General features: G+C 39.0%; 1 protein-coding gene across 1 annotated transcript in view; it reads left to right on the top strand.

Annotated features, from left to right (window-relative positions):
- Positions 1 to 15,644, top strand: part of EFCAB6 (EF-hand calcium binding domain 6) — a 109,693-nt gene that overhangs the window by 42,220 nt on the left and 51,829 nt on the right. The window contains exons 12-15 of the mRNA XM_068951150.1: positions 1,220 to 1,390; positions 3,685 to 3,845; positions 7,548 to 7,715; positions 14,055 to 14,226. Coding sequence (XP_068807251.1) covers positions 1,220 to 1,390; positions 3,685 to 3,845; positions 7,548 to 7,715; positions 14,055 to 14,226 — 672 coding nt within the window. The remainder of the gene's footprint in view (positions 1 to 1,219; positions 1,391 to 3,684; positions 3,846 to 7,547; positions 7,716 to 14,054; positions 14,227 to 15,644) is intronic.

The raw sequence follows: 15,644 nt of genomic DNA, 5'->3' as shown, positions 1-15,644 counted from the left end.
CAAGATGCAAAGGAAACATGCTAAAAAGAAAGGGAAAGTCTTAGGACAGTCAGTTTCAAATGTTTTGGATTAATGCACCAACAGTTAGAATTTCTCAAGGCTCACCATGTTCTTATAGTTGTACCTTCAACTGAAAGCTCTGTAATGACCCAAGTGTTTGCAGAGAATTTACTCTGGCCTTATGGACCATCATGCTGAAAACTGCAGCCCTTGAAAAAGCTGCACTCAGACACAAAATGTTTCCTGTTATTGTTCTGAAGCTAATCATGAAGAAAATGCTGGCATACATCAAGCATAGATAAACACAGGTTCAGGTGCCGTTTATGGACATGCTGAGAACAATATTAAGATATAACTATGGACATCAATTAATGGACTTCTCTATTCTTCATTAAGGCAATGGACGGGGTATGTGGTAGCAGCAACTTATTGCATGGTAGCAAAGCAACTTCTACCTTTTAATTTCACAAATCCTCTAGTGATGCATGAAAGGTGATAGAACTGGGGAACCAAAATTTTTGTCTACTTTCAGAGAAAGCCTAACACAAGCATGTGTAGTACAAACTCCTTATGTTGCCTCACTGAAGTGTCACAAACTTGACTGCAGTATAAGTATACAGCTAATTCACTGTTTACTGCAATATAGGGAAACAGGTCTGGCAACAAAATTCCAAGTAATAAAAGGATCTGTGTATAGTATTGTCCCTGGACAAAGCTAGCACCCATGCAGCAAAGCTGCCTTTTTTGGAAGCAGAGGCAGAAGCAGAGACACCTGGATTGACTCCACTCAGACCCAGCAACCTCTTTCAGTCAGACACAACTTTATGTGACCGTTGATTCCAGAGCAAATAAGGAATGAAATGCAGGTGATAAGCTGACCTGAGTGTGTGTAAAGGCATTTCATGTATCCATATACCTGTGGCACAGTTTACCAGCAAACTACACAATCTATCCCAAGGCAATAGAAAGGTTATTGTAGTTTCATTTCAATGGTTTTAGTCTTCCATCCAGTAAGTGCTCCAGTTGAATACTCACTAGGAACTGGAGTAGAAGTACTAGATTTAAAGTATAAAATATACAGGCTACTGGAAAAGCTACAGAGTTGCCAGTTCCTGTAGGTCAGGATGATCTAGAGATGCAAAATAGCACATTAGGATCAGCCTTGCTTTAGTAAATTTATTTGCTCTTTTTTATGCATGCTTTGTTTTTTTTGTCTTAGAAACGAGATGGAAAGATCACAAGAGATGAGCTTCGTCATATTTTACATTACTTCTTACTTCAAATAAAAAATAAAGATTTCCAGGAGCTAATCCAGATAATTGATCCAGGACAGACTGGATATGTTGACTATCATAAGTTTTTAGACTTGGCTGAAGAAAAAGAGTCTCTAGTAAGTGTTTCTTTTTAATTTTTTAAGGTTAGCTTATTTTATAATGGCTGCAGCAAAGTGCCAGAATATGTTTTAGTAAAATGTTATGCTCTGCATGGAGTGTTCATCTACGTTAGTTTTGTTCACATACTTTCCAGCAATGTAAATCTTCATAATTGCCACTTCTAGACTCTTTTCTTCTGAAGCTTCAGTTGGAAAACAATCTCATGGTTATTGGAGATTTTTGAAAACTCCCCCAGAATCACTGGCTCAGTTACATGTGTACAACAGATGAGAGGCAGTAGTAATACTTCATAGCTTTGGGGTGTCAAATCTGTTTTGCTGATATTTTGCAAAAGACCTGTTTCTTGTTTTACCTGTTATTCTTTATAATAATACGTTGGTTCAAAATATATGCTGTATGCTACACAGAGATTGCATATTTTCCTGGGTACAGCTTTGACACTGACTTTGTAGTCTTCTTTTAATAGAAGAATTAGAACTATTCACCATGTGTACAGATAGGTTATATGCTGGATCCTGCAGTCAAAACTTCTGTTTAGTATATCGGTTTCCTTGGACAGAGATAATATTGTCAATACTTTTTTACTTACTGAATTCTACTAAGAAATGACTTAATAAGCTACAGTTTCCGTATCTGCTTCCTAGTATTAAGAACCTATCCATAATTTTCTGTATCGAATCTCTTTTATGTTTGCCTTAATATATCAACTGACTAATTACATGTTTAGCTTTTGTCCCAGCTGGTCTGGTTAGTGTTTTTGAGAGATGTTAAAGGAATCCAGCAGTGTCGAGAGAAACACCAGATGCACAAGAAGAAGGTCCCATTGAATAGTCCTGAATAGTGTGCACTGCTTTGAAATACTTTGATGTTACTTACTGAAATAGGCAGCATTCCTTTCTGATGGCTCTAACAATAGATACATTTGATGCAGCAGTTCAAGTCCCTTCCAGCTGTTTTTGAGTAGAATAAAGGTCTGGGTGAAATTCTGGGACAAACTTTAGTGGCTGTAAAATTGACATGTTGGGGAAAGCACAAATGCTACACTGCCTGCGTACACAACTGTTAATGCGCACTAAGTTGGACTTAAATTGAGCTGGTTAGGCTCTTATTAGAGATTGTCACAGAAAACTGGCCGTTCTTGTCATTTTAAATAAGCATCCCGAATGAGGTAAATGATAGCATGACAGAATACAGGTAAAGGAAATGCTAAACATCCTAGATCCTGGTCACCCTGGCATGAAATACCACCAGGGATGAAACAGTAGCTTTGCATGACACGAGCGTGGCGGTTGTGATTTCACACTTGGAGAGCGACTCTGCTCTAAGAAGTAGGTTAGTTCTGGACTCTGTGGCTAGTTTGCAGCCTTCTCTTGATAAAGAGCAGCTGCAAGGTAGCCTGAGTGTCCAGGAATCCTTTCCATTGGTGTGCTGAGTAGTATTGCCAGCTCCATCAACATGGCTCATCCTCTAGAAGAGGCAGATTATAGCTTCTACAAATAAAAGAGGACATTTTTTTTTAAGAAATCTCTGCATTTATGTTATTCCTTTGGGGAATGATTCAGTCAGAGGAGACCTAAAAGTAGCAATGGGCAGAACCAGAACCTGTAAACAATCTGGGCTCCCAGCCAGCTAAGATAACTAAAATGACACAAACCTCCGCCTCCTTCCTCTCACCTGAGATTCGACATAGTGCAGTGCTCAGTCAGATCTGCAGTTATGCTGAGATTCTCTGTCAAACTGAGAGTCTATGTTTGTTTCTTCTCAGACACTTCTGTTTTTAGTATACTCAATTTACAAGTGAAAAGATACTTTTACTCTAACTGCTAATGCTACAGAGAGATCCTGAAGCAGGTTCAGTAAGCCAGATTTTGTTATCATCTCCTGTGCAAGTCTATTGTCTTCAAATTATGCCCTGAGTAAGATGAGTGCTGTTTGCAACTCATTCAGTCCTAGTGAATTTTGTTTTACAGGACTGAGGGGAGAGCAGATCTGTGAGGTGAGGTATACATTTTCTTACGCAGTCACTTTGCGGTCACTTTTCAGAACAAACATTTTCAAAGGTAGATGTTGGGGAGTGAATGTCCTGCCTGATGTTGTATCTTGCTTTGAAATACTATATGTAATATGGAATACTGTATGTAATAACGTGCTCCATTTTCAATAGGTGTTGATCTTCTAACATTAGATTTGTCATTTCAGTACATTTTTGTCATGTGGTAGCACTATCATAGTTTAACCTCAAGGATTCTTCCCCCTTCCCCCCCGCCTTACTAATTCATTCAATTGTTAGGTGGCGAAGATCCTTTCAGATACAATCACAGAAAACTGGAAAGATTTTCATAAGACTTTGCAGTCCTATGATCCTAAATGTACTGGCACTATTAGCAGAAGTCATCTAAGAAAAGTTCTACAGATGTATTGCCCTTCTTTGTCAGACCAACAATTTATGAAGTAAGTTGATGATGTATGAATTGTAGCAGATTTAGTGTAATTTCTTTTCTTACCATATCTTTTTTCCTGTCTTTTAATGTGATAGCTATAACTGGAGTAGTTAGGATTTCAGTTTGCCTTAAGCATATAGAAAAGAAAAAATCAGTGGAAGAGATGCTTCATTCCTTATGCGATCAGCTTGTAAATCCCTTATTTATTTCCATGAAAATTCTATATTGGAAACTCTTGTGAGTTGGGCATAATTTCACCATTTCAAAGGTAAGATAAGCCTTTTCTACAAAGGAACAACTGATATGGTGGAGATCCAAGCCATTATCAAACATTATTTAGTATTCCCAAACGGAGTGTAATACAAAATTAATTAAATTAATGTTGTGTCTTTCCTCAGTAGATTATTGCTGTAATGAACAGCAGTATGAATTTTAACATTGTCAACATGAAATCTCATTTTGAATATCAGCACAAACCCCAAACTGGGGAGCATGGGGAGCATATAGTCAAAATATCTGTATCCAAAGAGGAGGGAACTGTATTAGGCATTTTATTGCAATAACAATTCAATTAGGTTATAATCAGGTCTAATCTGCTCTCGCATGGGCTCTAGCTTTCTCTGCTCACTCTCAGTGACTTTCAGAAAGATGTGGAATTCTTTCCTACCTTTGAAAACATAATAGGAAAATCAAAATCGGTTCCAGTCTGACCCTTTACAACCCAATGTCCTGCTAATCATTGTGAATGAGGAGCAAACACAACAGCATCAATAGGAAATGGCTTTAGAAAATAATCTCTGATCCTGAAATATGAATGAGCATGAGCGTGATCAGTAAAACGAATTCGACTGTATGCATTTGCCTTTCTGTAAATGTCTTAGAGAAAACTTTGGGTGTTATACATTGGGTTCATGAAAGTCATGTTCCCAGTGCAGTGTGTTATAACTATATGCTTTCATCATCTGTCAATTTTATAGCTCTGTGTTGTATACTATATAATCACTGGTCATTGATCATGAACAAATAATTACCCTTTGAATTACCTGGGACTCAGCAGTTATACAATTTTCTAAATACTATTTCTAGTATTATTTGTGTCAATGAAAGATCTCTACTATAAGAGAAATCAGGAATTACAGCTGCTTTGAATTGTAAAGTGGCCTTTGCTTGAAATTCTAAACATTCGCTATAAGAAAGATGATGTAGAGGAAGGCCATGAAAGGAAATTTTTTGGGGTTTAATTCATTCATCGTTGTGGACAGTGGGTATTTTGCCTTTGTTTTAGAAGATAAGCCCTGTGAGATCAGCCTAGCAAATTCTAGCAGCTAAGGTTGTATTCTAGCAAAGCACCAGAAGAGGTGTGCATAATGCTTTTAGGATTCCTGTTATGGTGAGTATTGAGCACATTCTTGTATGTGCGTTGTCGAACTGCAGCACTATTGAACAATGCAACAATATGTGTTTCCCAAAGGCAGACAAGTTTCACCGTAGATGGGATGAGTTTGTAATCTTATAAGGGCAGCATCTTAAATATACGTCTAAAAGATAAGGTTTGAATTCCATTGTCAAACACCTTCAGGGACATCAATTACTATATAATCATGGCCATGTTCAGTCCATGAAAACAGAGTCTCTTTCCTACTGTATTGCTAATTCTTCTCTAGTAAACATTTCTAAAAAACCCCTGCTCTTAGCAATATCAGGGCCATGTTCCAGAGAGCAAATGACCACATTGAGGAAGAAATTTAATTCTTGTAGTAAAATGAAGTGAGGATTTATACTGGGCAATGCAAAAGATGGTCTACTTGATTGGAGAAATATTTGATATTAAAATAAATGAGTAAAAATTAGCTAATTAAGTTAGAATGGCTCATCCACAGCTGAAGAGATATTTTGAAAAATCTACTTGGTGATAATCTATTTTTAAAGTTGTCATTCAGTGATTTAACCTGACTCCTTAAAAATATGTTTTTACTCACATCTTTTTATCAATCTATAGTTTTTTTCAAATGTGGTATTAATTTTTATGTTAAACCTTATTTAAAACTACCCTAGGAAAATATTGTGGATTACGCAGAGAAACAGTGGATGGCACTGTTTGTTCACTGCTTTAAGTAGTAAGAGATGCCAGGTTTAAAAATGCTATGTTTTAAAATAATAAGTAAAGAAGATGCAATTGATTCTTTTAAATACACATGCTGGGTTAAGACTATCACATCTGTGCTGGGAGTGTTATAACCAGATTGGGGATTTAACATGGGTGCTTTAAGGGGTGCAGGGTTTTTGAGCAAAAGGTGATGAAGTGACTGAATTACGTTCTGAATTCAGGAGTGCAGCTTCATCAGTCTTATTTATTTGAAACGATACTTCCGCTTTGGGGGGCTTCTACTATAACTGGACTTTTGCCTTGATGTGACTCATCCTGAGGCACCTGAGGACAATGCTGCTATAGCTGCAGCAGAATAACTGGGATGGTTGTCCCAGATGGCTTCCTGTAAGATGACATTCAGACTGGAGAAAAGAGGGAACAATTTTTAAGGGCATTTGGAAGTCTTTTATGGATTACACTCACAAAGCAGATGTTGCTCTATAGTGTTCAGAGCCATTGTCTATGTGAAGGCTACACTTATTTTAACTGAGTAGGGCTTAGCAAATACTAGAATATGGAGATTTTTCCCCTCCTTCTCATCCCTCTGACACTTTCTCTCCTGCAGTGTATATGTTATAGATTAGACTTCTCAAAAGAAAAGGAAGTTTTGATTTAGGTTTTTTTTTCCCCCAGAAAGAAGGCACTTGATATGTTAAGTGCCAAGTGTTTTTTTAGTTATTTTTTAGTGGCAGTCTAAATAGAGCTGGCACTTGGGATAAGCTGAGTGCAGAGAATGCCATGCTTCCGCAGTGCGCAGTACAAGTATAGGAGCCTTCTGCTTTTATTCAAGAATACCCAAAAGCTAGATGAACATGAATGAAATCTTGGAAGGCTAAACAGCTCAGTGAAGCAGTGACACAGTGATGACAAGGGCTCTGATTCATGAACTCTGCTAATTTATACAGGAATGATTTAAGGAGGTAATTTAACAAGCTCAGCGAGCTCCCCACCCAACCTCTCCTTTGGAAGTTACCCTTAGCATAACAGAGGGGGCTGTACAGACAGTGTGTCTGCTCCTAGGCTGTTAAGGTTCACAGCCAGGAGCATTAATTTAAGCTGCTAGTGATTTCGTTTTACATTTATGTGCCAGGCTGCAAGTTAAGGTAAACAGGGGCTTTCATTCATGATTTCTTTCAGGTTTAGTTGTGCGGTGGCTGTGATCTTAGCTACCTCTTCCACTGTTGCAGCCAAGTTTGACAGGCCAGTGTCAGATGAGCCAAGTCTCTTCCAGTTGTCCACCATATAGTGCAAGTGTTAATGATACTGAGTATTCACTAAGGCTATCTACTGGCAGGAGAGGCTTGTTGCCTTAGGCTCCTTCTACAGTCAATGGAGCTCCTCTGGATAATTATTCAGTGTTTAAATTAGGTTCCTGATTTCTCTGTAGGCTATAGAAGGAGTCTAGGAAGGCTGGTTTCTAAAGCCTAAAGATAACCTTCTGAATAATATCCTTAACTATATATGGAAAGCAAATGTGTTCCTTTGATCATCTTTGTCTTACTATATTTGTATTATACATTGTTCCCAACCTCTCTAAGTATTTTAAATTCTTATTTTATCCAGGTTATGCTGCAAATATCAGGATAATTCTTCTGGTGGGATCTTTTACAACATGCTTTTGAATAGCTTAAAGGTTGCTGTTTCTCCTGATGACTTAAATGGTATCAGCTCACATATATCAAAGGGAAGCCGACAAAGAGAGGAAAAAAGGCAAACAGATCTTTCAAAAAGGTATGCTGTTAATAATGTTTTCTGTTTAATGTAAAGAAAAAATACACATGGAACAGATACTTTCAGAAAGAATCAGAGTATACATGCTGTTTGTCTAATGGTAAGTACTGTCCTAGGCTGATCTCTCATTTCACAGAGATATATTCAAAATTGTACAACACTCAAAGAATTGCATCAGGAGAGCACACGTGTCTGGATCATTCATCAAAGACTCCTGGATTCAGGCAAAAATCATTGAGCTCACTTTACAGGGTCCACAAGGACTGTATTTCACTGCATCATTCAACAGTTGGGGTTTACCCTCTAGATAACATCTGAAGTGTAAGCTTGTGATCCTCTGTAGAACCAGTGTGGCTTACTACTCAGGAACTGGATTTGAACATTCTCAGAGGATCAGGAACTCCGCTCCATCTGATGGCTGTCACTGCTGCAGGCTATCGCTACAGCCTCCAACTGAATTGGCGTCATTGCTACCGGCACCCAGGTTACAAAGATATATGAGCTACTGAGTCCTTTCACTTCTTGCTTTTTAGTATATGGAAACGCCTGCATAAGCCGGTGTGGGGGGTGGGAAGGGATGCGGAAAGAAGTATCTCTTGTATGGAATGAGCTTTGCTTCCCTCAAAATTTTTTTTTTTTAATGTGGAAATCTACATGTGTGCTCAAACTCTGGATACATGTATTTCACTTGAGCCCAGATAATGCTTTACTCAGGTATGTCCATGGAGGCATGCTCAAGGCCTGTCTTTGCTCATTTGAAGGGTTATATTTCATAAAAAAGAGAATGCTGTGAGCAAAGCTCACATTCCTGTTAACAGCACCGAGGACGGGGGATCTGAAGTTAGAAATTCTGTCAGTGATTCTTCTCAGAATTCTCAGACTTCTTTGTTTCCTTCCTTCAACTATCTGATCTTTGTGTGCTTCCTACATCTCTACCTGAATCCCCTTCAAAGCACCTCTAGACATTGCCTTGTCAGTGCATTCACACATCCTCAGAATTGAGAGCTTATTCCTATGGCTCAAAAAGCCCATTTGTGTTGTCTCCATTTTGTTGTCTCAGAGCTTGCCAGAGGACCTCTACACACTTTGAAAAAAAGACTGAGTGCTATAGGGACACCAAACATGGGCAATAAACAATGGCATCTGAACTCTAACCCTGAATACCAATTTCAGGGCCACACTTAATGCAGCCTTCAGCAACACCTACAACATAATGGGTGGTTGTAGGTTCACCATGACTTTCGTGTTTCTGTCATTAACATAAAAGTGGTTGGCAGTGGGTATTTGGCATTAGAATTGGCATTATGAGGATACTAGCAGCAGGATTTCTGAGGACCCCGTAGAAGGACAGCTAGCACTCACGGGAGTCTGCTTCTCTCCCTTTGCCAAACTATGCTATAGCAAGGCAAAGTAGAGGAGAAGCATACTACCCATCCTCAAAAGGCCTCTCAGGCACTGGGACATCCTTCTCTCTCGCTTAGTGAGGTCTTGGAAGGTTAGGAGCCTTCTGGGATATTTTAAAGAAGGTAGCAATTTCCCTTTACCTTCTTGCCAAAAGGGGTTTTGGCTGAGAGGCCATTGAACTGCTTTATACCGTGCTGTCAGTCACTGCCTGTTGAGAAGTGGTCGACTGTTTGGAACTATTGCCTGACTACCTGTCAGCAGTTCACATGGCATCAGTTCTGAGGCAGATGGCTTGAGTCACTTTACCATGTCAGGACAGCACAGAAATGAGTCAATCCCTTGTGCAGAAAGCAGGTAACTATATTGGGAGCATACCAACTTTGATCCTTTTGCTTCAGACATGGGCATTTTGAAGAATTCAAAACAGAAACTTTGGATTTTTGGTTCCTGAGCTGATCAGTGTCTTCAGTCTATGTCGGATGAGTTTCTCCTTCAGTGTATATGAGCACTAGCTTACATCTTCCCTTCCGTTCTTCTTGTTCCAGTGTTGTCCAGTGATGGCATTGATAATTCTGATCACTCCAGCCTGGCTAAGGCAGTTCTGGTATCAACACCTTCTATACCTCTTAGCCTAGAGTTCAAGGCTTCTGCCCTCCTCCTGAAACTGCTCAAACAAAACTTCAGCACCCAGCTGAATGTTACCTCTCTGCTTGTCACATTGTGGATGCTGGGTGGCTCTGATTTACCAAATTATATCTGCTGCTCTCCTGAATGAGAAATCATGATTAGTAACGGAAAAGAAATACTACCTGAAGTCTCTAGGAAAGTAAATCTGGCCTCTTTCTTATCAAAGTTGTCATTTAGGACCAGCAGTTTGCAGTGGGTGGGACCCTCGTATTCCCACACTTTTCTACCCTTAAGTTCTTTCACAGGTTGGGATAGTTAATGTCCCTAACCTGTGAAAGACTCTGTTCCACAGTGGACCTTCAGCTTAATCCTTAGGGTTTTTAGCTGGCTCACTCTGTCTCTGACGGTCTTTTCTAATTTGCTTTTGCAGGACACTAGGCGATATCTAAGACCTTATGGCTAGCACTCTCTATGTAATGTATTTTTGGGAGTGGAATGATCTTGCAGTTTTGTTCCAAGATCGTCCTCAAAGCAGAATCTGAGTTATACTTCAATCAGGAAATCAACCTGTTTTCTGCACGCTGAAATTGTTCCGCCTGTCATTGAGGTCAAGAGAGCTTTTTTTTCCTATAGGTAGGAACAGATTTTTCAGAAATTTCCTGAGGTTAGTATTACGGAGAGGTCTAATGCCATTTCTACTGAAAGACTGTCAGAGCAGAGAGCTAGCTAGATAAAAAATGCAAATGAATCACCAACACAGATGACATTTCTGTCAATGGGACACAGTGCACTAAACTCAGGATGTATCAATGGCCTCACTAATAAACATTTCTGTCCCTGACTTCTGCTGAGCCACTATCTGGAGCATTATCCATACCTTCAGCAAGCATTATGTCATCCAGGGCTGATGTGTTACAGTTGATCGGCAGTCGTTACATCCAAGTGAAGAACTTTGAGACCCAGCTCCAGTCTGGCATCTCACACAGCGTAAATGTACTTGGAGATTATTACTTGAAGGTAGAAAAAGATTATAGTTCTCACTGAATACTTCGAGGTGGCAGCTGGGCAAGAGACAGCAGGTGGTTAGCCCAGGGAAACACATATGCTGATTGCTTGGCTAGCTGCTAACAAATGGAATAGATAATGGTGTGAGTTTTCCCTGCCTTCCCAGCTAGGAGTCTCTCTCCTTTTCATGACTGTCAGTTTCACAAAACTTGTAAGCCTGTATATCTTAAGACCCCTCCCCCCCCACCCCCCCAATTTGACTGAAATTGGTAGATGGCTCCAATTCTGGGGGGAAGGCTGACAGACACGTGGATTTAAAGATTGATTGCATTATTCTTGTTTCCTTAGGAAACCAAGGTAAAAGTGGTGGAGGACAATTTAAAATACAAGCTTGCCTGAAATCAGGATAGATCTCAAGAATCCCTAGTGGCTTTTGTGTCTCTTAACAGGCTTTGAACTCTCTGTGACTGTGTAATTGCTGCCTGAAAGCAGGAATAGATTCCTTGGAAATATGTCAGTAACTCTCCAGCTCTTATCCTGCCCTCTTTTTTAAGTTAGGTAGTGTATTTGCTTTTCCTCATAATTTTGAAAGTTCTGTATCAAATCTGAGACTATTTTAGCCGGTTCTTTAAGTACCAATTTGAATAAATAGCAATATTCTATACTACTTTATTTCCTTATTTGTTGTTAGTATTCATTGTTCAAGCCATCTGCTTATGTTTGACTTCTTTATTGAAGGGCAATGTAAAACAAAGGCTTTAAGTATTTCATAACCCTTCATGTTATCTGTTGATAGTTGTCTCTTCCTGTTGAATAGTAAGCCAAAATTTTCCTTGTTCTCCCTGATTTTACTGAAGTATTAATAGAATGAATTTGTATTATCCTTGATATTTTTTATATCAAATCTCATGTTGTGTCATGGCCTTTCAGATTTTGGCCATATATACTCATGCTGTTCTCTTACACTATGGTTACGTGTTTCATTCATGAGCTGGCAGCTCTCCTTAAGACACTTTCCCTTTAGATCCATTTCACATGAGATACTTGTTCCTTGAGTAGGTAGACATCTGCTGTATGTTTCACTATCCTCTTTCCTTCCTTTTCCGAGGGCCATAAACTCTGTCATTCCATCATCCTTCCTGCTTAAGCTGTATTTCACCTTTTCAAGCAGTATCTCCATGTTAGGATAAAATTTAGGAAGACTTTCCCTTCATTAGATTTTGTGATATCAGCAGAATGTCACGGATAAATTCTGATAGTCTGCTAGGCCACCTGTATTCTGCTGTAATCCTTATCCAGCTGATTATAACCAACTCCTTTCCCTGGAAGATTTTGCCTCTCTTTTGCTCAGAAAAATCTCCAGATCTCCAAAAGCTTCAAATCCAAATCCTGTTTTCCCTGTTGGTGTTGCATGGTAGGCATCCCACAGTTTTAGCACCCATATTCTCATAGGCTTTTACCGGTAGAACTCTCAGTAGCGTTTAGTTTACTGAATCATAAGTATCTCTAAAAATCTCTCTAGCAGTCTTGATGTAAAGGGCAATATATCTGTCTTCATGAACTCACTTGTCCTTCAGTAACAAGCCTTCTGCTTATTCCAGTCATGTGAGTTGTCCCATTAATTATGTCAATTAATTTATAATTTATATTATTTTAAAACTTCCAGCTCCTGTTGCTTATGCTATATGTTTTCTTTTTATATTCGTATAGAGACAATGACCATATTTGATGGACTGATCCATTCTGTCTGTTTTTTTCTTTTCTATGACCCTGTAATGTATAACCCAATTTCATCTATTTTTAGGCCGTTAGCTAAGTTGCTGTGGTTTATACTTTCCCATGGGCTTTTATGATAGCTCCTTTCTTTAATCCTAATCCAAGGCCTCCCTGCTAGGTTATCAGGGTAGTAGATAAAAGAGAGCTTTTCAGTTTTTGGTGAGATGTGTTCTAGTAGTATTCAGTAGCCCATGGACATATAAGTCCCTGCCAGGGAAGGTGGTCTTCCTAATGACATCCTACAAGTAACCATCTTAAACTTTGATTAGGAGGAATGGCATAAATAATAACATCTGAGTTTATCTTGATCACCTGCGCTGTGGTTACTTTTTCATCTCTTCAGGGTCATTCATGACAAGGCCTTTGTGGATGAACAGAAGAATATAATGGTCAATGTGATGGAGTGGGAAAAGCTGGTAATGCTTTGGTAACCTCTTGCATTCAGGCAAGATAGCAGACATCTCAGGAGACCAGGTCCCTTCAGCAGATGGGTCCATGTGGCATCCTCAGGAGGCAGTCACCAATCATTGTCATCTTTTGATTACTCTTGGGAGGCTTAGCATTAATGCTCTGTGTGCTGCTCAGATCAAAGCAAAACTCTTTTCACGAACGTATTTTCAGAACGGGAGTTAAATTTTAAAGATTAACTTCAATTTTAAGGAATACTATAAAACATACTTAATAAATCTATAAAAATAAGACTGCTGAATAATTCTGCATTTTGCTTCTATGGTAATACATGCTCTCAGACTTAAAAATAATTGTTTTAACTTCCCTTTTCATGAGCTATAGTAAATCCATAGCAGATGTAAAATAGATACAAGTGGGACACATTACATACTCTTTAATTTAATTTCTTTTCTATCTTTAAAAGTTATTAAGTATTTGATTGTGACTTACTTTAATGGCTTACTGATGAAGGTTGTGGTATTTCATCAGGAAGAGTATATAGTCCATATCTATGGACTTTCTTATAGGGCCTGAGAAATAAAGTTATTTTGGCCATTCCTCACAAGGGGAAAAAAGTGGAGATGACTTACTTGGGATGCATGAAGTGGAAGTTTCACCTTCCCAGGAAGAGAGAAAACTTCATAAGAGATATCTTCTCCTTTTATAATCAATGGAAAGACTAATTAACTTCTTTCATGTTGGCTTAGCCCTCTTATGGCGACAGAATGGATATTAAAGGATGAATATGGCTCCTTAGCTGATGTAGTCTGATGCACTAACTAAGCCTGTGATTTGGAGGTCTAGGATCTCCATTTGCAGAATAAATACTTCAGGGGAGTATCATTCAGCTTTTTGTTTTTTCCTGTAAAGCAAACTGTACTTAAGAAATGGTTGCACAATATAGGTCTTGGAATCAACATGTGCTTTAATTTGATCAGCCTGTCTGTTTGCATCAAAAGAGCTTCTCCCATGTCCCATGTCTTGTTTGTCATTAAAGCAGTTCATTATTGCTGAATCAAATGTTTGAAACTACAAAAAATAAGTGACTTGTCTGCATGCACAATCTTTCAATTTTAGAATGAAACAGATTGAAGATCAAGCTAACAAATATGCCAAGAATAGAACTGTTGATGAAGTAATTGAAAGGCTGAAGGACAAAGTGTTACAACAGGCAGCAACTATTAAAGACAGCTTTCTTGCCTACAAGAAGCAATCAAATGGGAAAATTACTAAAGTTGGTTTGCGGAAGGTAGGAAAATGTTAGATTTTTTTCTTTGCCCTGTATTTTTCCCAAAAAGATGATTATTGTCTTAGCATTATTTTGACTCACACAGCTAGAGTTAAATCTTTCAGGATTGTTTCAGTCACCAATGAGCTAAACAGGCCTCATATAGGTTATTATATGAGAAGATTCTCAGCTTTCCTTTAAAAAGACAAAAAATGGTCATCTATGGCAGCAGTACACCTCGAAAACTTCCACAGCTCCCAGGTGCCGAAAGGAATATGTATGAATTGAGACTAGGGAGACATGGATGGGACTCAGACATCTAATGTCAACCCACAATGCACTCTTTATGCAAAGTGAGTGGGCATATCTTAAAAAATTTCTCATCCTTGACTCAGAGTCCTTAAGCCTTCTTTGTAACTGTTGTAGTAGCTGATAGACAACTGGATATAGTTGAGTGAAGAACAAGACTGTTAACAGATACAGCATGGCTTTGGGAGAATGACCTAAGCTATTTATATGCCATTATTCAGATTTCTGAGCTCCTGCAACAGCTCACTGTGCTAGTTAGTGTTGCAGCCTTCAATGAAAGGCTCTTGGACTGAAGTGTTGGTTGTAGTCACTCTGGGACTAGGGGACACTCCCTGGGATCCCTGACTCTTTTCCTTGCTCGCTCCTGCACTATTTTCAAAAGAGTCAGCAGTGCTTGCTTGTGTCAGGGAAACCTTCAGCCATCTAATAGCATTTCAGGGCACAGACTGGTCCCCAACAGGAGAGGAAACCCCTTCTGTAGCTCTTATTTGAGTTCAGTTGACTTTACCACACTGTCATTCTCCACTGTAATTATTTGATCTGTGGGTGGTCTTGGATGCTTTGTTAGCTGATTTGGGTACAGCATCTCAGTGTTAAAGGGATCTACAACAATGAGAATGTGTTCAGATAATGTAGTTGAATTTTGTATGTGTCTTTTTTGAGGTTCGGTTTTCTGTGGTGTTCCCAGGGCTCATCACAGCCTTGATTGATTGCTTATCTAACTCTGCATGCTGTCCTTTGGATGGACTTGTGAGGTTGTGGATTTGGGATTGTAGCTGTAATGCTTGTGGCACCCAGCTGTACATCTCTTTCTTTTCATACTGCAAATAAAAAATACTTTGCTGAAAGTTGACATTGGGCAGGAAAAGAGACAGGGTGGCAGTAACATTTCCCTCGTCTTTCTAAATTCAAGCAAAGAACTGCTGCTGGGTATTGTTATGACAGTAATTCATACTCTACCCTTTGTCTAGATGCTGAGGGAAGATAAGGCATCAGCAGAGATCAAAATACCTTTGAAAATAGCCTGCATGGTCCCTTGGGATAGTTTGTCCTAACCTGTTTTTTACTGTGGTTCAGTAATAAACATCATCTTCCCATCCATGTATCATGGGCTATGCATATTTTCACCG

This window comes from Struthio camelus, chromosome 1 (genome assembly GCF_040807025.1).
Source record: "Struthio camelus isolate bStrCam1 chromosome 1, bStrCam1.hap1, whole genome shotgun sequence".
Taxonomy (NCBI): Eukaryota; Metazoa; Chordata; class Aves; order Struthioniformes; family Struthionidae; genus Struthio; species Struthio camelus.
The sequence above is the reverse complement of the archived record's forward strand: the minus strand, read 5'-3'. Positions and strand labels throughout refer to the sequence as shown.